The following is a 24578-nucleotide window of genomic DNA, read 5'->3' as shown; positions in this document are numbered from 1 at the left end:
ATGATCTAAAGCAGTGCGTGTTGGGCAAAGGAGAGGGCTGGAGTGCAGTGAGGAAATTACAGATCACCCCCTCCTCCCCCTTTCACTGGAGGCTATCAGGGAGTGCTTCATGGAGGAGGTAGCCCTTGAAGGCAGAGTTGGAGTGGGGGGAGGGGGGCAGAGCAGGATCCAAAAGCAGACTTTCATAAAGGAATTTCAAAAAAGGCCAGACAGATACGTTGGTGCTAGGTCATGGAAGACAAGGAGTTTGCCAGACTACAGAATTTGTTTCTGACTTCCAGAACTTTGGGACTGTTTTTAGTAATAATATCTGAATGATGATCAGAGCCCCTCACCACAGCTCACAATCCCAACTGAACTGTGATGCAGTGGCTCGGTTATCAGCAACATTGGGATCCCAGAAAATTCAGCTCCGTTCTGCGTTAACCTTGGCTGTTAGCAGCCACCCTGGGAGCTCAAACACCTCTGAGACCTTGGTTTCTTTGCAAAAACGGGTCTGGTGGTGAATGAAAGCAGTCAGCAGACATGGCTCCCTGCCCTCTCCCCTCCCTCCTCTGGACCCCCCTGACCACCCAAGAAGGGAAAAAGTGATGGAGCTTGTGTCTTGGGTGTGTTTCAGGCAGTACATTTGGCTTTGTGGCGTATTTATGAGGCAGGGGCCCTGGTGGTGTGGTACTTGTATCTGAGGACTTGGGGAGCACCATAACATGCTAAGTTAGACATGAACACAATTCAGTTTCTTTGCTTCCCTAGTCCTGACCCACATGTAATTGGTATACATACTGATTTGACAAGTTGGGTTTTTCTCTTAAAATAGATTGGTCAGAAAGTCACCATTTCCATTAACAGCTCCTCGTTAACCTGCATAGAATTAATTGGTGACAAGCTGGATTGTTAAATATTTTTTAATGCAAACGTATCCCTGATTTGATGACTGCAACTTTGTGTTGTTTCATTGTATTAGAAACACAGCTCTTGGTTCTTCAGTAATTCATACATTGTCTAGGGAGTTGATTGTATTGATTCTTATAGCAGTTTTGGTCTACAAAGAATTACACCAAAAACATTTTGAGGTACTTAGGGTGGTGAAAATGGATGGGAATATTGGAAGGGACAACTCCTAGTGTGAAACAAAGGCCATAGTAGAATAGTTGCTGATAATTCATATTTTTTAAATGACAGTATTTTTTTTAATGCCAGTGTATTTTCAAGGAAAAAGTTCTCTTTTTATGTGTTATTTCCTTACGTGCTTTTGGGGTAAACTTCTTTTGAAGTATTTTTGCATTTGATAAGCTTTTCTTTTTGGCAGTACAGATTGATATCTTCTTGTGAGAAAAGTCCAGATTGAGTGTTAAACTTCATGAACAGTAATGAATGATCAAGATGTTCAATAAAGGGCCTGTGGGACTGTCATGAAGGAGTAAGTCTAACTGACATAGGAGAAGATTACAGCATTTCAGAGCAGGCAGGAACCTGAGAAGTCACCCAGGCAGACTCTAGTGAACCTCAGGTGAAGGGCCCTTTCTCTCCTGGCAGGGCCCCGACTGGCCAGGGCCCTCCTCACCTCCTGCCTGTCGTCTGCTCAGTGAACAGGATCAAAGATAAACTCATCTCCTGGGCATTTAAAATCCTTCCCAGCCCCCGAGTCAGGGCCAAACTCTTAACTCCTTTCTAGTTTTCTTTTGTCGTTAGCAGCTTAAAACTCCCTGGGCCTTTTGGGACATTGGTTTCCTTGGCGTCCTAAGTCTTTGATACAAAGTTAGACCGGTCTATGAACAAGGCCTTCATCTCTCTCCTCCCACTCTTTTCTCTGGCTGACCCCAAGTCTGGAAGGCTCTTCCTTGACTCCTCCCTGCAACTTTCTTTATTCTCCATCACCTTTCCTTTACTTTATTCATACGTGTGTGTGTTTGCCCCCACAAAGCCTGTGTGTATATAGTGATTTTTCTACAGGTTGTCTCCCCATCAGAATGTAAGCTCCTCGGGGGCAGCTGGTGGCACAGTAGATAAAGCACTGGCCCTGGATTCAGGAGGACCTGAGTTCAAATTTGGCCTCAGACACTTGATACTTACTAGCTGTGTGACCCTGGGCAAGTCACTTAACCCTCATTGCCCTTCGGGGGGGAAAAAAAAGAAGTAAGCTCTTCAAAGGCAGGCATCTTGTGTTCTTTTTCTTTCCTTGTCTCCTCAGCACTTAACATGGTTCCTGGGGAATGCCAGATGCTTACTAAATGCCTGTTCCTGCCTAAGGCCTATGGACTCCAGCGATTGCACTGCTTCTGGACCAGGCTGCCTCTTAGGCCATTGCACTTTGCAGGAAATCTTTAGTGTTATTCATAGAATAGAAACTCTTTGAGCTCCTTGGCCCTCCTGGATTTTGTATTCCTGTCCCTGGTGCTCAGCAGAGCAGTTGGCACATTGTCAGTGCCCATTAAATGTTCCTTTCTTTGGAGTAGTCATTGTTAAAAAAGGGTTCCCTCCTCACTGGGCTCTCAGCTGCTTTTTTCTCGCTTCTCCCCATTTTGCCCTCGGCTAGTTCTGGGCTGGGTCTTCCTTCAGTGCTTGAAGACAGTGTAGGCAATCTCTTAGAGTCTCTTCTTTTCCTGGCCGAGTATTCTCAAGGTCCTTTAAACAGTCCGTGAACTCCAACTCTCTTCGGTTCTTATCAGTCCCTTGAATGGATTCCAGCCAAAGCATCCTTCCCCAAATCTCACACCCAGAGCTCAAGTTACTCCACATGGAATCTGCCCAGTGCAGGGCGTGGGGGTGAGGGTGGTCTGGGGGACCCTCCTGGGGTTCTGGATCGAGGCAGCTTTTTTAGTCTGTTGTGGCCCCCTGGGACTCATTGAGGTTATATTCCAACAGTAAAGCCCCTGATCCCTTTTCCATGGGCTTGATGTTTAGCCAGCCCTCTCTCATCCTGTGCTTTTGTAGTTTGGTTTTTTTACTGTGATGTGAGATATGTAACAATAATGATGGCAGACATTAATTAGTGTGCTGCCTTACACTTTAGAAAGGACTTTCCGTTGTCTCATTTGTGACAGAGGGGCACAAGTATTACCCTCCCCCTCCCCCAATTCTCTTGGCTTTTGATGGAGCTCAAGGACTGAGCTCAACTGGAATGGAAAAGAGTATAAAAATAATCACAACTGCTTAGTGTAGGACAGGGATGGCTTTCTGCGATTAAGAGATAGTGTGGGATTCTTTTGCACAAGAAAGACGTTTCTTAATCATTTTAACCACTTGGCCATGATTCAGTTCATATTTTTGAAAAATATTCATATATTTTTGGTTGCAGTATATTTAAACTATAGTTCACATAAACAACTTTTGATTGAAAAACTTTCAAGAATTTGTTTTCAGGTGCTGAGCTAATTTTAAGATACTAATTTTATTTTTTTTATACTTTGAAATTTTTTCTATTCTGATAAGTGATACTGACAAACTTGATATAATTGTTGTTGAGTACTACAGCTAGCATTTTGTTGTAAGCACATGTGTATCTTTGATATTTCCCTAACTTTGAACTGCTCAGATATTTATCCAAACATCATTGCTATGGGGTTTCCTGCAGAAAGACTTGAAGGCGTATACAGGAACAACATTGATGATGTAGTCAGGTAAGAACTTTTTTGGATACTATTGTTTTATGAATATTGTGAGAATGTGTCTTGCACCCATGTTGTTCTTAGTTTGAAAGTACTTTTATAACTTAATATTAGTTTGATTTATGTGTTACACTTTATATGTGTGTTTTACATTTGTGTAATTGAGAACTTTTGTTTGGGGACTTTGTGATTTCATTTTTCCCAACATAAATTTGAAAACCGTTGCCTTTAAGTGGATGTATGTACCATTTCCAAGTGTGTTTTCAGAGCCAATGAGAAGACCCTCTAAACCATATCCCCTTTTCTCTAGAGTACTGATGCTTCAAATTCCTTTACAAAGGGGAAAAGAGAATTCAAGTTACTGTGGGGCTTAAAATGCAAATATTCTTAGGAGAGAGAACTAGCTTAACACAAATCAGTCACACTGAGGGATAATTAACTTTCAGTAAGTATACATCAAGGCTAGTAAAGCAAGATAGGGCCAGGATGTGAAGAACTTTAAGTAGAAAGCATTGGGGGTGATGGGTGCAACTAGGACAACAGACTTGAAGGCTGTTTAAGAGAGGAAATATCCAAAAAGAAAAAAAAGATTCTATCTCCTGAATTCTCTTCCTCTGTGGTTCAAGGTCCATTTTTATAATTTAAGAATCCTTAATAGAAATCCTGGGAACTTAAATGTTGATGTAATATCACAAGATGAACATGTTGTTAGGAGCAAGGTCAGTGAGCTTGTGTGATATCTATTTAACTGTTTTGTAAATGTTCTAATCTTTTTTTTAGTTTCAGGAATTCAGAATCGGCTCATAAATATATTCATAAGTAAATGATTTTCTAGTCTTCAACTGCTGTGTTGGTGTGTTTTCAGTTTCTTTGAATACTTTACTATTTTGAACAAAAGAACAATTGTAACTTTTTTCATTTGATACTGTTTCAATAAAACCTTGAGGGGTTTTATGTAGTTGTGGGATGACATTTGTTACATCATCATGGTGTGTACAAATAAAAATGTGTAGAAGAATCTCTATTAAGGCTGTGCGAGTTGTCTCTGTTTAGGAGCTGCTTCCCAGGCTTTAGCAGAGTCAGGTTGAGAGCCTGTGGGAGAGTGGCTGGGCCTGTCCTTTTTGTAACACCAGAACATTTTAGAACCTGGAGAAAAATGTGTAGAGGTGTCCAAGCCCCACTTAACTACGAGCCCAGGGACCTTTGCCCATTGCTACCCTCCCTCTCCTGGACATCGTTTTGTTCAGCCAGCCTTGGAGTTTCACGATTGACTTTCATCTTCTTCCCTCCCCCCCCCCCCCTCCCCCGGAAAATGCCTCCAACTGTACTCTTCTCCCCTCCCCCTAACCCAAACACTTCCTTTTCTATAGAGAAAGCCTAAGTTTGAACTTCATTGCTGGCACTCACCAACTTAGGCAAGTTATTTGAACTCGGAGGGCCTCAGTTTCCTCATTTGTAGAATGAGAATTGAACCAGGTGATCTCTTCTGGTCCTTTTGTTTCTAAGGCCCATGATCTCGCGAACACAAATGATCCTTGTGTTCTTGGCTACGACGACCCAATGAGGTTGGACATTCAGTAGATTTTCTGTACATTAACTCCTGGTATTCTCTGCTCTGTCTCCATGCCCTCTGTGCAGCATTTGTCTTTCTGCATTGACCCCCTGTCCTTTTAAGAAGTATGTTTTTATGAATAGCTTTCATTTGTAGATCCCTCCCCTCCCCCATCCTAGGATAGCTTGCCTTAAAATCAGGTACATCTAATTCTTTTTTTTTTTTTTCCACGGGGCAATGGGGGTTAAGTGATTTGCCCACACACAGCTAGTAAGTGTCAAGTGTCTGAGGCCAGATTTGAACTCAGGTACTCCTGAATCTAGGGCCAGTGCTTTATCCATTGCGCCACCTAGCCGCCCCCTACGTTTAACTCTGATGTCGCCTTCAGCCAGAAAGGCCTGAATTCAGTTCTAGCCTCATACATGCACTAGCTGTGTGGCCTTGGGCAAGTCACTGAACTGCTGTTTGCCTCAGTTTGCCCATCTGTAAAATGGGAAGAAAAATCATACTAGCAGCAGTTATGAGGATCAAATGGAATGGCAGTTATGGGCCAGGCACATCATTTAATGCTTGTTCCTTTGTCCTCCCTCCCTCCCTGCTTCCTTCACTGCAGATTAGTCTGTGTCTTCCTGTCTTCATCAGGTCCATTCACATCCTATTGACCCATTTACTGGGAGTGAGGTGTTTGGGTTTCTGTCTCTTCTCAGTGATTTGGAGCATTCTTTGAGCATGGCTGTTAACACTTGGCAGTCCTGTGCTTGACCTTTTATAGTTTCTCCTCCCTTGGCTTCTGCCATTGATTGCTTGATTCTCAAGCGTTTCTGTCGTGCTGCTATGTGCCAGACTCAGTGCTGAGAGGCAGCGAGTGGTGCAGTGGATAGAGTGCTGAACCTAGAGTCAGGCAGACCTGACTCTGATAGTGTGACCTTGAGCAAGTCTCTGAATTTCTATTTGCCTCAATTTCTTCAACTATAAAATGGGGATCATAACAACACCTACCTCTTACAAATGAGGGAAGCACCTGGCATACTTCCTGGCACACGATACACACTATATGAATGTCTCTGACTTTTCCTTTGTTTCCGGGGCCCTTAACTGTGAGTTGAAGGGGCTGTGGCCCTCTCCTCCTCCTGCTGAGTTAGCCCCGAATAGAAATTGTAAGAGAAGAAAGGTTTTACACTCACATTTACTGCCTTCTCTACTTGCTTCCTCAGTAGATTGTTTATTGTTGACCACCAACTATATAAGGATGAGATTTTTAGAGTAAGAGGAGGGGAGATGGGTCTCTGAATCTCCCCCCCAACCCCCCATTTCCTTTCTTCTCCCCGGGATTACTCTGCTTGTTGTTTGCTGTCTTTGTAATACAGAAAAGTTTGGGTTGGATTTCCTACCATGTGATATTAACTGAATAATGTATTTATGAACTGCATCTTAGCTCAGTGGAAGAGAGCATCCCACACCAGAAAAGCCTGGATTTGAGTTCCTTCTGAAACATACATAAGAGCTGAGTCACCAGGAAGCCTGCTGAGACCTTTGGTTGGCACAGCAGGTGCTGATCTACAGGGGAGCCCTGGACAGTGACTAACGGAGGAGATCCTCAGTCTGGCCAAAAGAAAGCCGACTTAGAATTACATGTGGTCCTCAGGGTGATTCTTGGCCAGGCTGTCATATTAAGTGTGCCCAGGAGATGGGGACCAGTTGCTCTTGGCATCTATAAAAGTGACACTCTAGGACTACAGGACTGGAGTCCTTTCTTGAAGGAAAGCTCTGTGATGCTATGATTTGGGGCTTTTGAAGAGTTGTCTCTAAATAGAATCATTTGGAATTCATTAAAGGAAGAGCCTTATTTAAAGGAATCTAAGAATAATAGCTGACCATATCTGTATAAATCATGGTATATTGCCAAGTGTACTAATTCTTTTTTTAGACTTTTTTTTTTTTTTTTAGTGAGGCAATTGGGGTTAAGTGACTTGCCCAGGGTCACACAGCTAGTGTTAAGTGTCTGAGGCCGGATTTGAACTCAGGTACTCCTGACTCCAGGGCCGGTGCTTTATCCACTGCGCCGCCTAGCTGCCCCTAGGTGTACTATTTCTTAATCCTCCCAATATTGGGGTGTGGGCTCCCTAGGTAGGATTATTCCTATTTCATAGACAAGGACACTGAGACTCAGCGGGAAATTGAACAGCTTCTGGTAACCAAACCTGAAATGTGATGGGTGGAATTGGGGTTCTTATACATTAGCCCAGTGATGAGCAATTATTCGTGTAATAGTCCATCCTTTAGGAAAGTGAAGAAGCTTTGATAGAGTTAATCAGCCCTCCATGTCCTTGTTTTATAAATTCATGTTTTCCTGTACTAGATTCATGCATGTTGTCCATATTTCTTGAGGATGGTCTCTTTCCTCCATTTTTACAATCTTCCCTCCACAATGTGGAGGCAAGCTTTCCCATTTCCCTTTGGAAAACCCTGTTTGCTTGCCTTTCCGCCTCTCCATTGTCTGAGTGTGCTAAGGCAGTCTGCCAACTGTGGGCATGAAATCCTGGTGAGAGGAGAAGAGGAAGAGGTAGAGGCGGCAGCACTGGCGGTGAACGTTTCTCCAAGTATTCTCCTAAGTTCTTCAAGGAGTTGATTATAACCTCCTTTTTTGTGCAGGACTTTTTTTTTTTTTTTGCTATAACTGATTGTTTACTTCCTCAGTAATCTCATTGTTGCCCATTGGTGCTAGATAAGGTATCAGCTAGGACAAGTATCAAAACGGAACAAAAGAAAATGTCTAAATTTATTTCCAGTGTATTTATTGGGCAACTGAGAAGTGCTAGGGTGCAGTGGAATATACAAAAGTATTATTCTTGGTCAGAGAATCATGGAAGTAAAAATAAATGGTGATGGAATTTATAGCCAGTTCTGGGAGGCACCTCGGTCATCATATGGTCCTGCCTTTCCAAGTCAAGACAACAAGTATTCATGAAGTGCCTCCTGTGTACTCGGCACTAGGCTGAACAAACGAGGAAACCCAGGCCTCCTAGTTCCCAGTTTGATGTACTTTCCAATGGTTTATTCTCTTACTAGGAGCTCATAATCTAATGACTCTGTTGGTTGGGGAAGAGGAAGAATGAGATATGAACATATGTAATATTTAAAGTAATAACACAGTGATTGGTGTCCGATTGAGGCAAATAGCTCAAACAAGGAAGAGAGCAGTGTTTGGGAAAGGCCTTATTATGAAAGGGATGCTGCTTGCTCTACCTTTGATGGTTGGGCGAGCGTGGCTAAGTGCAGAGCACAGGAGGATAGTTTAGGCAAACCCAAGTCTTTGAGTCTCACCTGAGTGGTGCCAGATGAGTCAGATGACCTGGCAGGAGCCAGGAGGAGAGAGAAAGTTATGGGTGGACTTGAGCCAGATCAGGAAGCTCCCTGATGGGATGCCCTGAGAAGTTTGAGCTTCAGGGGACTTGCTGGAGGTTTTTGAGGAGGGAATGAGCCAAACTAAGTGCTTCATCATTGGGTAATTTTATTTAAGACTCAAGATAACAAACGTGTAGAGAATTTATTATTATGACTGATGAAGAAAACAGATGATCTACCAAGTAATGAAAAGATTTTTGCCTGAAGGATAATTGTCATGTTTGTTAAAAAGAAATTTTGTGGTGGCAGAGAGTACCTGAGTTCAAATCCCACCTCAGCCACCTGACACTTTTTAACTGTGACCCTGGACAGCCACTTAATCCCTATTGCCTTACAGAAGAGAGGGAGGGAGGAATGGAAGGGGGGGGGGGAGAGAGAGAGAATGAGAACAAATGAAAATTTTTTTCTTTATTCAAGGTCCAGAGGGCTAAAGATAGTCTTAAGTTTAAGTTTTGGGACTCTCAGCCATTAGGCATTGTCCATGCATGTGAATGGTGTGAAAATTTGGAATCTGAAATTCCAGCAGTAAGCCTACCTGTGAAACCTTTATGAGGCAGGCCTCATAGTATAGTCACCATACATTGGAGTGGGAATCAAGAGGAGCTGGGTTCACATGCCACCTTCACTGAGAATATGTAGCTCCTGGGGCCTTGGATGTGTTCTGTTCTGTTCCATGAGAGGGTTGGATTAAGTATAGGGTCCTTCGGTTCTGTTAGATTATTTTGTGGTCTGTCATACCCAATTTTGTTAGTCAGAATGCAAGATAGACAATGCCTTTATTTAAAATTAGTTTTTCTTGCTAGAAGCAGGAGTTTCAGAATTGTACTGTTAAATAAATATTACCAATTTAAGTTTTCAGTTTAAGTTGTAGATGGCTTTAGGATTTTTTCTCCAATTCCCTTAACTTTTTTTTTTTTTTAAGTGAGGCAATTGGGGTTAAGTGACTTGCCCAGGGTCACATAGCTAGTGTTAAGTGTCTGAGGCCCCATTTGAACTCGGGACCTCCTGAATCCAGGGCTGGCACTCTATACACTGTGCCACCTAGTTGCCCCTCCCTTAACTTTTAAAATAATGACATATACATTATAATCAACAATTTAGAATGCTGCTGTTAACATTTTTCTTGAAGAGATGTTTTTCAATCTAGCCTTGCTTTTTTGCCTACTTGCCTATAAATGGATAATGGCATAGTTCTTCTTAATTTGAAGTTGGCATGTTTTTCTTCATATATGTAAATGTAATCATAAAATTTATAATCTGTTGGAAAATAGGGGTGGACTGTCAGTTTTTATTAGAGATTAATCATTTTCCCAACAAGGTACATTCTATTTTTTAGTACAGATAACATTTCAAATTAGATGTAACATTCCTTTTTTAAAAATTATAGGAATAGAGATGATTTATTGATTATCCACAGTATGAGAAGGGAATTATTTAGAAATATAATATCCCCAAAGGGTCTGTTGGCTTCAGACTTTGTTGCACTTGATTCAGATATTCGTGTGCTGTTATCCCTGGCAGATTTGTTTTTTAATTAAGAAAACATTTAGACATAAGCAAAGTGTCTAAGGGGGCAATGTTGGTGCCCTTCGCCTTCTCATTTTCACTTGCAACCCCACCTGAGTCCATTTAAAACAATGCTTAATTATCTCTTCCTATGCAGAGAATACATGAAAGAACAAAAGGGAACTGGGCAGAGTAAGACTAGTGTGTGGGAACAAGATAATGCCAAACTTGGCTGGGCTGGGTATGGTCCCTCCTCTAGCACTGTCTCCCTGCTCTCCAGCAAAAGCATATGGAGCTTCAAAGGGGCAGTGAATTTTAATTGGGATGAGGAAATCTTTTCAGACATTTCTGTGAATTCTAACGAAAACTGGAGACCACCTCAAAGTCAATGTGCCTGATCTGCCCTCTCTGGGGCAGGGGAAGGGGAAGCTGGACCAAATGTCATTTTCCCTTTAGATTGATTTTCTCTGTGTGGCTTTTGTCATTTTTGATGAAATCAGAATTTCTCAAGTTTACATAGTAAACTACCCAAGAAGAATTGAGTTGAATGAGTTTTTCTCTAAGGAAATGAGACAAAATGAATTGCTGAACACATCCTATTTTGTTAAAAAAAAATCATTAAATAAAGAAAGATAAGTAAATCATGCTATGCCAAGTCATCAAGATTCTCCTCTGTGAACATAGACTCTTTATCTTAAGGACCTAATGCAATGCCTTGATTTTTGTAGTTCTGGCTTCCCTGAGGTCCCACTGAAATAAGAGCGGATCAGATTGGAACCTGGGCTCCGAATCTCAGTGCAAGAGTTTTGCAGGAAAAAAAAAAAGAAAATGAAATGCAAGAACAATAAATACTTTACATGAGATAGATATTTTTACTATTTTATAGAGTCTTGACTAGTGATTGAAGGGAAATCATTTATCAGCTACATGGTGCAGTTGATATCATACCAGGCCAGGATTTGGGAAGACCTGAATTCGAATTCGGTCTCAGGGCAGCTAGGTGGCACAGTGTATAAAGCACTGGCTCTGGATTCAGGAGGACCTGAGTTCAAATCCAGCCTCAGACATTTGACACTTACTAGTTTGTGTGACCCTGGGGAAGCCACTTAACCCTCATCCTTCCCCCCCCCCACCAGTCAGTCTCGGACGCTTAATAACTGTGATCCTGGGCAAATCACTTAGCCTGTTTGCCTCAGTTTCCTTATCTGTAAAATAGGGATAATAATACCTACCAGGGTTATCTTGGGGACCAAATGAGATAATAATTGTAAAGATTGTGGCACAGCATATAGCACATAGTAGGTGCTCTATAAATGTTAGCTACTATTGTTGTTATCAGCAGCAGTTTTGTTTTAGGATACTGATAGAGTGATTTGATAATTATTGATTTCATGCTTTGAGTAGAAAGTCCAGGAAATGAATTGTTATCTTCCGGTTTGTTTAATACAGAAGTGGAGCAGAACTATTCCAGAAAGTGGTAGTGTGCAAGCAGGTGGTATGGTGGGTGGTCAATAGAAAGAATGTCCCAAAATCTTAGTGCAGATTTAAGCCTTAATAGGTTAAAACAGCATTGGAAATATTGCATGCACTTTTCCTTTCTATCCAGAGAACATAAAGAATAATTCCATTAGTTAAGGATTAGAATTGCTTGAATTTGTTTTAATTAATTTAAGAGAAAAAGCAGTTCTAGATGGGAGCATAAATAGAAATGCAAAGATCAACTTTATAAATTTTATTTGAAATTTTTTATTTTAAGTGTCTTTTTAAAAATTTTGAGTTGGAAGTTCTCTTTCTCCCCCTGTCTTTGAGAAGGCAAACAATTTGAAATATGTTATACATGTGCAAGTTAGGCAGAACATCTTAATATAAATTTTAGAAAAGGATCCTGTTTACTGAGTATTGGACAGATTTCCAAAAATCTGGGAACATAATTTATCCTTTTAAAATATTTAAATGGAGACTGATTCTTAGTACGTGACTGAACTTTAGAGAAAGAGAAGGGGGTAATAAACATTTATTAGGTACCTGCTCTGTTCCAGGAATTGTGCTAAGTGCCTTACGAATATTATCTCATGTCATCTTAGCCCTGGGAAGTGTTGTTGTTCAGTTGTTTCATTGTGTCCAACTCTTGGTGACCCCATTTGGGGTTTTCTTGGTAACAATACTGGAAGGGTTTGCCATTTTCTTCTCCAGCTCATTTTACAAATGAGACAACCAAGGCAAACAAGATCAAGTGACTTGATTAGGGTCATCACACAGTTTTGTGTCTGAAACTGGATTTGAATGTAAGAAGATCAGTCTTCCTGACTTCAGGCCCAGCTCTCTATTCAGTGCACCACCGAGCTCCCCTATGCCCTGGGAAACTATTAATAGCCCTAGCTGCTATTATGCCCATTTTACAGATGAGGAAAGTGAGGCCGAGAAAGGTGAAGTGACTTACTTGCCCAGGATCACACAGCTAGTTGGTGTCTGAGGCAGGATTTGAATTCAGTATTTCTCAATCTGAGGCCCCACAGTGGCTTCATAGTGCCTCAGTTTAGTTAACTATGAAGGAATGGCATCATCACAGGAGGGATGAGTTGCTTTCCGACTCTTAAGTCTATGAAGTCTGTGATGCCATGATTCTCTTCCACACCCCCCCCCCTTTTTAAAAAAAGTCTTTGGTTTGGACTTGAGTTGGGGAGCTGTCCATTGTGCTGAGTCAAATCTGTGTTGGCCAGAAAAGAAGTCTCTTCCTAGCGCCCCCCCCCCCTTCTGAATCAAAAGAAACAAAAGTGGGGCAGCTAGGTGGTGCAGTAGACAGAGCACCAGCCCTGGAGTCAGGAGGACCTGAGGTCAAATCCGGCCACATTTACTAGCTGTGTGATCCTGGGCAGGTCGCTTAACCCCAGTTGCTTCTCTCTCTCTCTCTCTCACACACACACACACACACACACACACACACACACTAAAAAAGGAACATTTTCATAACCAGAGTATAACAAGAAAAGGGTGACATGAAACTGGAGAGCTCTCTTGTGTACAGCTTGCATTATTTTAAATTTATAATAAATTCAATGTTCTGCTTGTTTTCACTTCTTTTAGGCTTTTCATTCTCTTGGTGCATTTTATAAGAAAGATACTTGAGTGACTCCTCCCTTCTCTTCTCTCTCCCTTCCCTTCTCACTATCTTCCACCTTTACATTTAAAAAGGGAAAACAAAAGCCTTCTAACATGCAGAGTCAAGAAAAACAAATTTACTACCTTAGTGGGGACTGAAACCATAAATCTTGAATGTGCATCTTGGGTCTCACTTTTTGGTCAGAAGATGGGTACTGCGCTTCATCACCATTCTGGGAGTCTTGATTGGACATTGCTTGATCCGAATTCTCATTCAAAGTTGTTTGTCAGGAATAGTTTGATTTCAGATAAAACATTTTTCTGGCTTATTAGTCACTGCAGCTGTTGCTACTTTAGTCCTTCTGATTTCCCTAAACAGTTCGACCATATTTTTCAGGTGTTCTCATTTTTTTCCTGCCTTACTTGCTATAAGTAGCATCCCATTTTAGTGGGTGTGATGGTTCCACATTGACCAGTTTTATTTGAACTCGTTAACTGGAAACCTATTGTTAAAATAGATAGGTGATCACATTGTATTGGATTTTAAAGTGTTGCTTACCTAAATTACATACTCAGTATGTGCTATATAAGCAATTAGTGGAAAATGGCAACGATGAGTGTATAAAAGGGAATGACTTGGGATTTCTGTAATATTGGGATGAGGTATGATTATGAAGCGTTACTGTGAAATCATTAGCTCCTAAAGGCTTGTCTTGCATACTGTATTCCTGTCTTTACACCCTAACATAGTATACATGACGAAAATAAAGGTGAACAAGGATAGAGATTTGTAAAATGCCTTGTAATCACTGCATTGCCCTAGAAATGTAGTCCTTTTGGGGGGGAGTGTGAGTAAAAGAGAGGTAGCCAGTAATCTCAGTACAACAAGCTCTCTTAAAGCTGAGCTGAGGAGAGCACACACCACGGCAGCACTGTGCTGAGCTGGCTATAACCTCTATGCTACAGGAAAGAAATCAGTATCTCCTCCTGAATTTCTCTGGTAAATTTACTCAATTTTTAAAAATTAAGCTGGCTTTTCACTGAGCTGTGCCTGATTTCTTGTCAGTAACAGTTTACCCAATATCTCTTTTTATGAAAGACTGTCCCAAGAGGTGTTTTGTGTTGCACTAACAGAGCTGACTGGGTTGTCAGTACGCTATTCTGAATATGATCCAGTCACTCAATAAAGTTAACTTTAAGTTCAGTCTACTGAACATGTATTAAGGACTTGTTACTGATGTGCAAAAGAGATGACAACAAAAACAAATAAAATGATCTCTGCCCTCAGAGTTTATGTTCAACTAGGGAGATACAACACAGTCATAGATAAGAAATAAAAAAAAATTTGAGGAAGGAGAGAATGTTCATTTTTGTGGAAATCGTGAAAGTCTTACTATAGGAGGAAGCAATATGTTTGTACCTTGAAGGAGCTGAAGAGATGGAAGTAAGGAGAGAGATTGTTTCTAGCAGGGGAGACCACCTCTGTAGGGTTGGACATAAGAGATCAAATGTCAGGGTTAGAGTCCAGTCTGGGAAGTGGGTAGAAAGCCAGACTAGGGGAGAGCCATAAATGCTGAGTTGAATTTCTGTTTATTTTAAAAGCAGTAGGGAAGACTCTGATCATGAAAATGAAAATGGAATGGTCAGATCTAAGCCTGCATTACAGAGATTAATTTACCATCTGTGTAGAGTATGGATTGAAGAAGAGAGAAACTAGAAGCATTGGGACTAAAGAAGAGGTTTTGTCATAAGTCTCTGAGAGAAATCATGAGGTCCTGAACCAGACTATTAGCTGCCTGAGTAGAGAGGGAGACATGAATGTCAGATATGTGCAGGTAGCATCAGTAAGACTGGGTAACTAATTGATTATAGGGGTTGAGGAAGAGTGAACAGTCAAGGATGCTTTTGAGTTCATAAACCAGGGTAATTTGAGGGGTGGCGATACATGCACTTAGAAATAGGAAAGTCTGGAAAGGTATAAATTTAGAGGGAAGGAGATGAGTTCCATTTTAGACATGTTGAATTTGAGATGTCAGTAGATATCCAGGTAAAGAGGCTCTGCTGGCAACTGATTATGAAGGACTGGAGTTCAGGAGAGGGGTTAAGGTAGGATAGTATGTAGACTTGGGAATAGTCTCTGTAGAGAGATCATCCAATCCATGGGAAATGATGAAATCACCTAGGGAAAACATAGACAAAGAAGATACATGGATTTGGGAAAGATCTTTATGGGCAAGAGATGGCTTGTGATCCACCAAAGGAGACTTTAAAAGGAATGGTGACACTGGAGATGGAAGGAGAGAGTTGTGGCCAATAGTGTCAACAACTGTAGAAATAAAATTGAATGGTGGAATAAGAGAGGACCATTGAATTGGGCAGATATAGATAAAGAGATCTTTGGTATCCTTGGAGAGAGCATTTTCCATTTAGTGATGGGATCAGAAAGGAGATAGCTGGGTATTGAGAGGTGAGGAAATGGAGTTTGTTTATGAAAGGGAGAAAGATAGAATCAAAGCTTGTGGGGATGACAGAGTCAAGTGAAGGTGGGGTGTATGTGTGTGTGTGTGTGTGTGTGTGTTTTGGTTTAAATAAAGGATTAGGGGTGGAGTATGGAAACCTGGGCAGGTTTTTAAGTAATCGAAATTCCGTAGATAAACAGATTGAAGATGGAAGAGGAGGGGAATGATGGGGGAAGAGGAGAGAGGTCAGGACACCTGTAGAAGCTCTGACTAGAACAAAAGGGAAGACATTGAGAGATGCTATAGATTTGGGTTAATAAGGAAAACCTCGTTATCTGCTGCAAGAGCCTTTTATCCTCATTAATATGGGAAGAGGAGAGGACGCTCAGTGGTGCAATGGATAGCATGCTAAATCTGGAGTAAGGAAGACTCATCGTCATGAATTCAAATCCAGCCTTGAGCACTTGCTAGATGTGTGACCCTGGGTAAGTCATCTCACTCTATTTGCCTCAATTTTCTCATCTGTAAAATGAGCTGGAGAAGGAATTGGCAAACCAGTATCTCTGCCAAGAAAACCCCTAATGGGGTCCTGAAGAATCAGACATGACTGAACAACAAAATAGAGGAAGAGAGGCCCTCTACTGGGCAAGAAAAGGAGAATTTGAGACAGGCAGTGTGGTTCAGTGGAGAGAGGAGTGGTACAAAAACCACAACAATTTATCAACAAAAAGCCCACTTATTTTTATTCAGTATTTATAATTGAAGAAGCACAGTATGTGGAAATAGATGATTATTCTCCTAAGTGTATTGAGTATTTACACTCCATTAATGACAAGCTGTTTTATAGAAATCTCTACTATTCATTTTAAGAAAAAAGTATAAAATTTTCAAGTCAACTTTGATTTACATAGGTACATGTTAGGGTGGACAGATAACTTGAATATCGAATGGTTGATTACCAAACCAAACAGAAGCTTCTCTTGTATTGCACCTTCACCTTGGAGAGAATATACTAGAAATTGGCAAATGTACCTTGTCTCATCTTTTGTCTCTGTACCTTTCTTTGTTATTTACTTCATTAGAGTGTAGGCTCCTTAGGGGTGGGGACTGTGTTACTTCTTTATATTTGTGTCCCTAGTGCTTAGTACAATTCCTGGCAGATGGTTGACATTATTAATATTATTAATAAATGCTCTATCATCTTTGGTTAGTCATACACAGTGAGTGGTTTGTAACTGACAATTTTGTTTGAACCAAGGACTTGGAATATTAACAATATAACCTTGCATGGCCCTATTTGTCCTTCCTTATTTTCTACCTGGAAAAGGTGGAAATTTTTGTCATATCTTTTGCCCTCAGGGAAATTGCCAGATTTATAAAATTGGAAGACTATTTCCCTAGAAGAAAAGGCTGTTATAGGTATGAAGTGGTGCAGAATACATGGCGTCTCCACAGGCAGACCTGGCTAGCAGTGGGCAGTTTTGCTCTAGAATGTTAAGATACACGATTTTTTGTTATTGAAAACTATTCACATACATACATTTGACCTTAGTTTAATACCTCTGGAGTATGTAACTGATAACTAGAATTTGTTTTGGTTTAATTTTCTGAGACTGAGCAGCTTGCTCCCCTTCAGTCTGAATATACGGTATATAACCTTGAGGTCAGAGAATGGTTTGGTTTTTGTCTTTGTATTCCTGGGGACTCATGTGCTGTCTCACACAGGTCAGGGCTTTCCTTAATCAATGTTTGCATCGAATTTAAACGTGGCCATGGCAATGGCCGATATGCAGTATTGTTAATGTCAAGTCTTAGCATTTACATGTGTGTATTACATAATTATGATATTTCATTTTGATTTGGAAATCAGACTTGAGTTTTTGAAGTGTATCTTTTGTATCAAAATTGCAGTCGTCTGCTTATTTTACAGGAGGGAACAGTATACCTAGTAAAACAAAGCTAGGTAGAAATTATTTACATTTCGCAGAGATTTGAAGAACAGATTGGCAATCATAGATAAACATAGTTTTTAGAGCTTTATCTTTTTTTCATAAGAATCTGTCCAAGTTTTCCTGATGTTGTTAGTGGTTTTTTTTTAAATGTATACATATATGACACTTGGCACAGAGGAGATGCTATTCAATTGTAAGGATCCTTGGGCTTGGCTCTTATTGTACTCAGTGATTTTCATAGATGACTATTGGCTAATTGAGATAAGTTTTTCTGCTGCCTGGACTTGTTTTAAGGGATCAAATATTCATCTTTGTATATTAAAGGTATTCGAATGCTTATGAAAATCTAGACGTTATTGAATGAAAAATTGTATATGAATAGGAGATGGAATATGGAGGTAATAGAGTAGAATGGAAAAAGAATTGAATGATGAGTCAAGAAATTGGAGCTGTTGTTTCAGTTCTGCTATTAACTGATTCTTTGGCATCTTGGGTGCCTCTCCCTCTTCTTTGCTCATCTGTTAAACAAGGAATTCTCTTCAGATCTCCTTAGTCTTTAGAGTAATACTGGAATGGTTTGAGTAGCCAGAAGAACACTGTTTAGTGCATTCTTCCTCTCCCCATATTCCCAAACGTGGTGTGGGGGAAAGTTGATTTTTCTAGAAAAGTCGAAACACTCTGTGACACATGGATGTTTTTACTTGCCCAGTTCATTCCAGTATTGTTTCTTGTTTAAACTTAGGTCCTCAGGATCCCCTGCTTTCCCATCTCTGGTCCTTCTGCTAATTGTAGAACATAAATAACCTTCCCAAGCACTTTAGGCAGCACTGCAGTGGAACAGCTAGGTGCCAGGAGTCAGGAAGACTCATCTTCCTGAGTTCAAATCTAGCCCCAGACAGTTACTAGTTGTGTTACTCTGGGCAAGTCACTTAACCCTCTTTGCCTCAGTTTCCTCTTCTGTAAAATGAGCTGGAGAAGGAAGTGGCAAACCACTCCAATATCTTTGCTAGGAAAACCCCAGATGGGGACGTGGAGAGTCGGATATGTCTGAAAAATGACTCAACAACAAAAAAATCCGCCTACAGGAAAAAAAAATATTGTGGCTGTCACTGAAATATCAACTAAGAAACTCAGGGGAAAGAATGAGGAGCAGTGAGAAAGAACAGAACAGTTACACGAGAGTTGCTGGGGCAGGGTCTTCCTACTTGTGCATTTGTGCTCATTTGAACAGCCCATTTGGCTGTGGGGTTGAAAGGAAATCACTGGAGGTTGGACTTCTGGAGTCTCACTTGATTGATCTTATTGAATGAGGATATCTTTACTCCTCAGATATGACAAAGGTTTCAGTGAAATTTCAATTTTATCTCTGTGAACACATGTGTGGATATTTCTCACTTAATTGAGCTATAATCCTTTAAAAAATACAGCTGCGTAAGATGGACTCTTTTTAAACCAAATTCTAACGCTGGCATACGATTATTGTAAAATTCAGATTGAATCATTAACACAATAGTCATTTCTTGCTTTCTCCTACTTTGGTTTCTGTTTTTGGTCTTGGACCCCATTGTAGTCACTTTGGCAGAGCCTGTGGTTGGATCTCTTACCGGAATGTCTTTAAATGCAATTACAAGGACAACTAAAAATAAATGAAAATAAAGATCCAAGTACATGAACCCCACATTAAGAACTCCTGCTTGAAGTCCTATGTCATAAGACATAGAGCTGGGAGGTGCCTTCCTCATAAGCTTTATAAATGAGAAAATGGATTCCCAGACGTACGTGAATAAGAAGTCACCTAGTAAGTAACAAGGCTGGGATTCAAATGAAGGTCTTCTGATTTCAAATCAGGTGCTTTTCTCACTCTCCCATACACTGATAATGTAAACTTCATGTACTCCCTTGGTAAATGATACCACAGATTTTTCAGGAATCTTATCTCATTGAATGTAGATGTTGCTCGAGGTTAGAGAATAAAACCTCAGTCTTGGGTTTCTTGAATATTGTTAATACTGGGTCTTAATTATCTTTGTTAATGATGACTTTTTTTCTTTACTTGAAGGTTTTTGGATTCAAAGCATAAAAATCATTACAAGATATACAATCTGTAAGTATGTTTCCCTGCTTCTAAAAACAGCTCTTAAGTGAAAGTTGTTTCCTTTCTGGGGTGAGGTGGCATTAAAAATAATATTTTTCTGAATTGTCTTTGTAAAACAATTAGTTCAAGAAGCCTGATTGAAAATATCATTAGCTCATTTTGTAAATGTAGTGATGAGGTGACCTGGGATGTTGGCAAGGATTTCGTTATTTGATCTGCTTTAAATGACTTGGCATCCTGCCTGTCTTGAGAGCCTGTGACCATGTGTTCACTGGAAGGGTAATTCCCAGCAGTGATGGCGAGGCTGCCTTGTCTGCCTTTGCTGAACCTGTACTTTGAAGTTAGAGGTGGTTCTTTGTTCTTGGCATCCATTCCACGGGGATGCCATCGAAACCACTCTTTTGGCCTCTCTCTGTGGAACTCAGAAATGTTGCTTGCATGCTTGCATTGGGTGGTTTCTATTTTCTAGGGCAGTATGACAGGGATTTTCTATGTCCAAGCAACTTTGTCTCTTCCTTTTTTTTTTCCTTAGTGGCGATGTGAGGGCCTCAGGGAATAATAGACATTTTTCTTATTTTTAGTTCCCTTACATTTGCAAGGGAACAGGTTTTTCCAGTGACTTTTTTTCCTCCTGAAAACATTGTGAAAAAAGTCCATCAAAAATTGTGTCATAATTTATTTAGATGAAAAATGTTTAAGGCTTGGGTATTATGCTTTAAAAAAAAACTTCTGTTAACTCCAAAATGATTTATTTTTTAATTATGTTTAAAATATTTTTATTATCTTACTCCACAGTAGTGAGTTCTATTATCTCAAAGCATTTGATCCCCATACTTGTATGCTGCTTGAATAGATAAATATTGCATAAACCAACATCATGAGTGTAGTACTGTTCTTTTCAAGAGAGAACAGTAGCAGGACACCTAGAACTGATCTGGCCCAGACCCTTGGGCCATGTGACCGCTGGCTCAGTGACCACATTCCCTAAAGTGGGAAAGTAGAGACTGCTGGCCCTGGCCATTTCACTGGGTGGTTGGAAGGAATGTGTTTTGTGAGCCTCGGGACCATTTCAGCATGAGGCCGGCGGGGAGGGGGGATAGGATTTTCTTTACTTTGGGGGTCACTCCTTTTTGACTTGTGAGGAACAGATTTGAGATCCGGTATTATTGACTTGAGGAGGGAAGGCACCTCTGAGGTGGCTCTGTTCAGTCTCAGAGACCATACGACCAAACAGGTGGAAAATAGGAACGAGCAGGGCCCGCGGCTTTCACTTGAAGCAGGCCCTGCTGCCGCTGCTGCCGCTGCTGCCGCTGCTGCTGCTGCTGCTGCTGCTTCTCTGCGTTTAAGTATGAGCAGCTGAGTGAGTGGCTGTTGGCAGTGGCTGCCATGTCTTTCTCTAGCAGTTAGGAACAAGAAAATAATTACTTTGCTTGATCAAGGCTCAGCCAGAGAAAGGAATATGCAGGGATTGTGGTTTTATAGCTTCAAGAAAGGTGAAACCTGGCTCTTCTTGGCCTTTGTAACCCTGAAATCTGCAAAGGAAGCTTGGTCATCAGGAACTGCTTAACTTATATGCACTATCCTATTTAAAAGGACAATTATATATGTACATATTTTAGGGAAATGTTAATCAAAAGTGAGCCTTAGTGCTTAGAGGGATAATTTTAATTAACTAGAAAATTTCTCTAGAACATCCCATTCCTTCACGATCTGGAATAAATAAGATGTTTCTATGTATTTGAAAATACTTGATATGTTATCAGAATTTCTTGTTTCCCCATTCTTTTAAAGATTAGATCAATTTGAACTTAGATATCATAGAAAGCACAGTTGTAAGGGACCCCAACCTGTGCTTGAATAAGAATGCCCTTCTGTTCTCACGTCCCTCCCCCTCCATATTTTGACCCCACTTTAATAGGGGTAAATAATACCCACAGCATCCTTGTCTAAACAGGATTATTTCAGAAACCAAATATAAATGAGCAAGTTATGAAGCAGTACAATAAAATTTTCTAGAACTCTTGTTTTTTGCTTAACTTGTATTAATTTTATTTTTTTATTTTGTGCTTGGGGAGGTATAGTTCTGAATCTGCGGTCTCATTTGTGAATGGGGTCTTAGCTTAGAAACTCGAGTGGTTTAGACACTAAGGGGGCTGACTCAGCTTGTCCAAGATCACACAGGGGTAGCACTTGAATTCAAGACCAGCCTGCCATAGTACTCTGTGCTGTTCTGCTTTTCATTTCAATTGGATCTCATTAATTCCACTCTCCAAAGGGATTTGTGAGCAAGTTCTTTTAACAGGCAGAGTTGGGGAATCTATGTTAATAGATAATAGCAAAACTCCTTGAGCATGACAGTGATGCCCAACATCCTTTGAAATAAAAAATGAGTATCTGCCTACACAAGCTCCCCCAAGCTATTCATGCCAAAGAAAAGAAATTCTGATCACTCTGATTGTGCTGGTCAGTGTTGGCCCGGCTTTGGTGGCTGGACAGAAGACGGGATTTCTTGGTGTCAGCAGCCCTGCTTTGCTGCTGCTTTTCTTCCTTCCTTTCTGGGCCTCCGTTTCCCAGCCTGTGCCATAGGGGTAGGGACACGCGCATGCATTTGGACCAGAACCTTTCGAGCTTTGGCTCCCAGGATTCTCGGTTTCCTCGTCTGTAAAAGGGGGCAGTGATGGCGGCTTTATCTGCTGCTTCACGGGATTGTGGTGAGGGAGGAACCTTATGGTACTTCTAGCACTGTTGCTTAACTGTGAATCCCTTTAGAATTTGAAAGGAGACTTTTGCATATGTAAATGACCGTTTAATTTTTTTTAGATGTGCTGAAAGACATTATGACGCCACCAAATTTAATTGTAGAGGTGAGTACAAGTTCCCACCATTGACTCAGGTTTGTAGGGAGGAAATAAAGAGGCAGAATTCTACTGCCCCCCCCCCCCCATTCCTGGGGCTTGCTTGTAGTTCAGCTCTGCTGAGTACTGGGGGACACCATTTAAGGGATAGGCCCGGGCTATTTCTCCATCTGTGGTACTTTAAAAAAATTGTGTGGAGAATCGTTTTAACTTGGGGGGGGGCATTATGTGTTTGCTACTAATGGATCACTTTGTTATTTCTGTCTCACATAATTTAAAATTAATAACTGAAAGATCATCTTTAAAAGAAACCAGTGTTGGGGGCAGCTAGGTGGCGCAGTGGATAAAGCACCGGCCCTGGATTCAGGAGGACCTGAGTTCAAATCTGGCCTCAGACACTTGGCACTTACTAGCTGTGTGATCCTGGGCAAGTCACTTAACTGTCATTGCCCTGCAGAAAGAAAGAGTTATTTAAAAAAAAAGAAGCCAGTCAGTGTTGTTTGTGTAGCGTTGAAAATAAGGGTGCTGTCTTGTCATTCAGCTGAGCCTATATCCTTTATATTTTGAAAGGATGGGCTTTCCTAGAGGATGCCCCACACTTGGTGGGAGGCACTTTTTTGTAGGTAGTGGAGGAGGAGAAAAGGGGAGGAGAGAAGGACCCAGAGATGTCCCATCACACATCAGGGTCCACTGGCTGATCTCCAGACTATTGCTGCTCTCTGGTTGGGGGACAGGGGTGATGCCGGACTTGCCATGGCCAGAAGTCTGATTGAGTACAAATGGAGGAATATGAGAGATGAGTGTATGGAATGGCAGAATTTGTTTTCTCTAGAATTTTGCTATTAATCAAACTCCTTGCTTAAAAAACCTTTTTCATAAATAGCATTTATAGAATTAACCCACCTCTGGCCGTTTAACAATTCAGAGTGAGGGCAATGCTGGATAAAATAGATGTTGTCTAACGGTGATGCTTCTCTCTCCAACACAGTTGCACAGTATCCTTTTGAAGACCACAACCCGCCCCAGCTGGAGCTGATCAAACCGTTTTGTGAGGATCTTGACCAGTGGCTAAGTGAAGATGACAATCATGTTGCAGCAATTCACTGTAAAGCAGGAAAGGGGCGAACTGGTGTAATGATTTGTGCATATTTATTACATCGAGGAAAGTTTTTAAAGGCACAAGAGGCTCTAGATTTCTATGGGGAAGTGAGGACCAGAGACAAAAAGGTGAGTTGTGTGGGGGCATTCTTGCCCCCTCTTTTCCCAGGAATGGAAGCTCATTCTTTTTATAAAGCACGGCCCCCTCCTGGGACATGGTCCACTTCCTTCATTTGCCCTGCCAACAGAAGCCATCGAGTGGCTCACGGGTTTACGGGGAGTGCAGTAGTTTGCTTATAGCTGATTTCATGGCCTATCGACTTCAGATTTTTGTATTAAACCCTTGGGTGATGTTCCTTCCAAATGTCTGGTTCCTTGAGGTTTGGGGAGCATTCGAATGCCTTCAGGCACATGAAGCTCTCATACTAAAGCCCGTGAGTTCCGTCCGCCTGGAAATAAAGTGCCTTTGGAAAGTGAGGTGAGGCCTATTGCCTGTTTGAGGAATTCTCTGTGAACCTTTTTTTTTCCAGTAGGTAAAGCTCTATCCTAACTTTATTATGAGTACAGAAAAATGTATTTCTCCAAAGATTAACCAGAGCCAGTGTTGTGTTGGATTAGCACAGTAGTATCAGAGTCAGCAGGTAGTGGAGGGAGAGCCAGCCCAGAAGCCAGGAAGACCTGGGATCATGTCCCATGGGACCCTGGCATGGCACTCTAAGCAAAGGAGTCCATGGAGCTTTGGGGGAGTGCTTGGCTGCCGTGTACTCGACCTGCAGTGCCCCCATCTTCCCCTCTGGCAAATACCTCCCAAAAGGAGGGGCTGGGAGCCATCCTGCCCTCGAGTGGTCACCATATCAGGCCTTTAATAATGGGAGACTGTAGATAGAAGTCAAGGTCTTCTGCCTCTGAGGAGCAGACTCCATCTTCTTACTACTTTTGAAAGGAAGGA

The 24578-nt window shown here is 41.2% G+C and overlaps 1 protein-coding gene across 1 annotated transcript in view; it reads left to right on the top strand.

The window, feature by feature from the left end:
- Positions 1-24578, top strand: part of PTEN (phosphatase and tensin homolog) — a 72810-nt gene that overhangs the window by 25067 nt on the left and 23165 nt on the right. The window contains exons 2-5 of the mRNA XM_043980434.1: positions 3536-3620; positions 19641-19685; positions 22497-22540; positions 23520-23758. Of these exons, the coding sequence (XP_043836369.1) occupies positions 3536-3620; positions 19641-19685; positions 22497-22540; positions 23520-23758 (413 nt within the window). The remainder of the gene's footprint in view (positions 1-3535; positions 3621-19640; positions 19686-22496; positions 22541-23519; positions 23759-24578) is intronic.

Source organism: Dromiciops gliroides, chromosome 2, assembly GCF_019393635.1.
Source record: "Dromiciops gliroides isolate mDroGli1 chromosome 2, mDroGli1.pri, whole genome shotgun sequence".
NCBI classification, from domain to species: Eukaryota; Metazoa; Chordata; class Mammalia; order Microbiotheria; family Microbiotheriidae; genus Dromiciops; species Dromiciops gliroides.
This window is presented reverse-complemented; position numbering and strand designations above follow the sequence as displayed.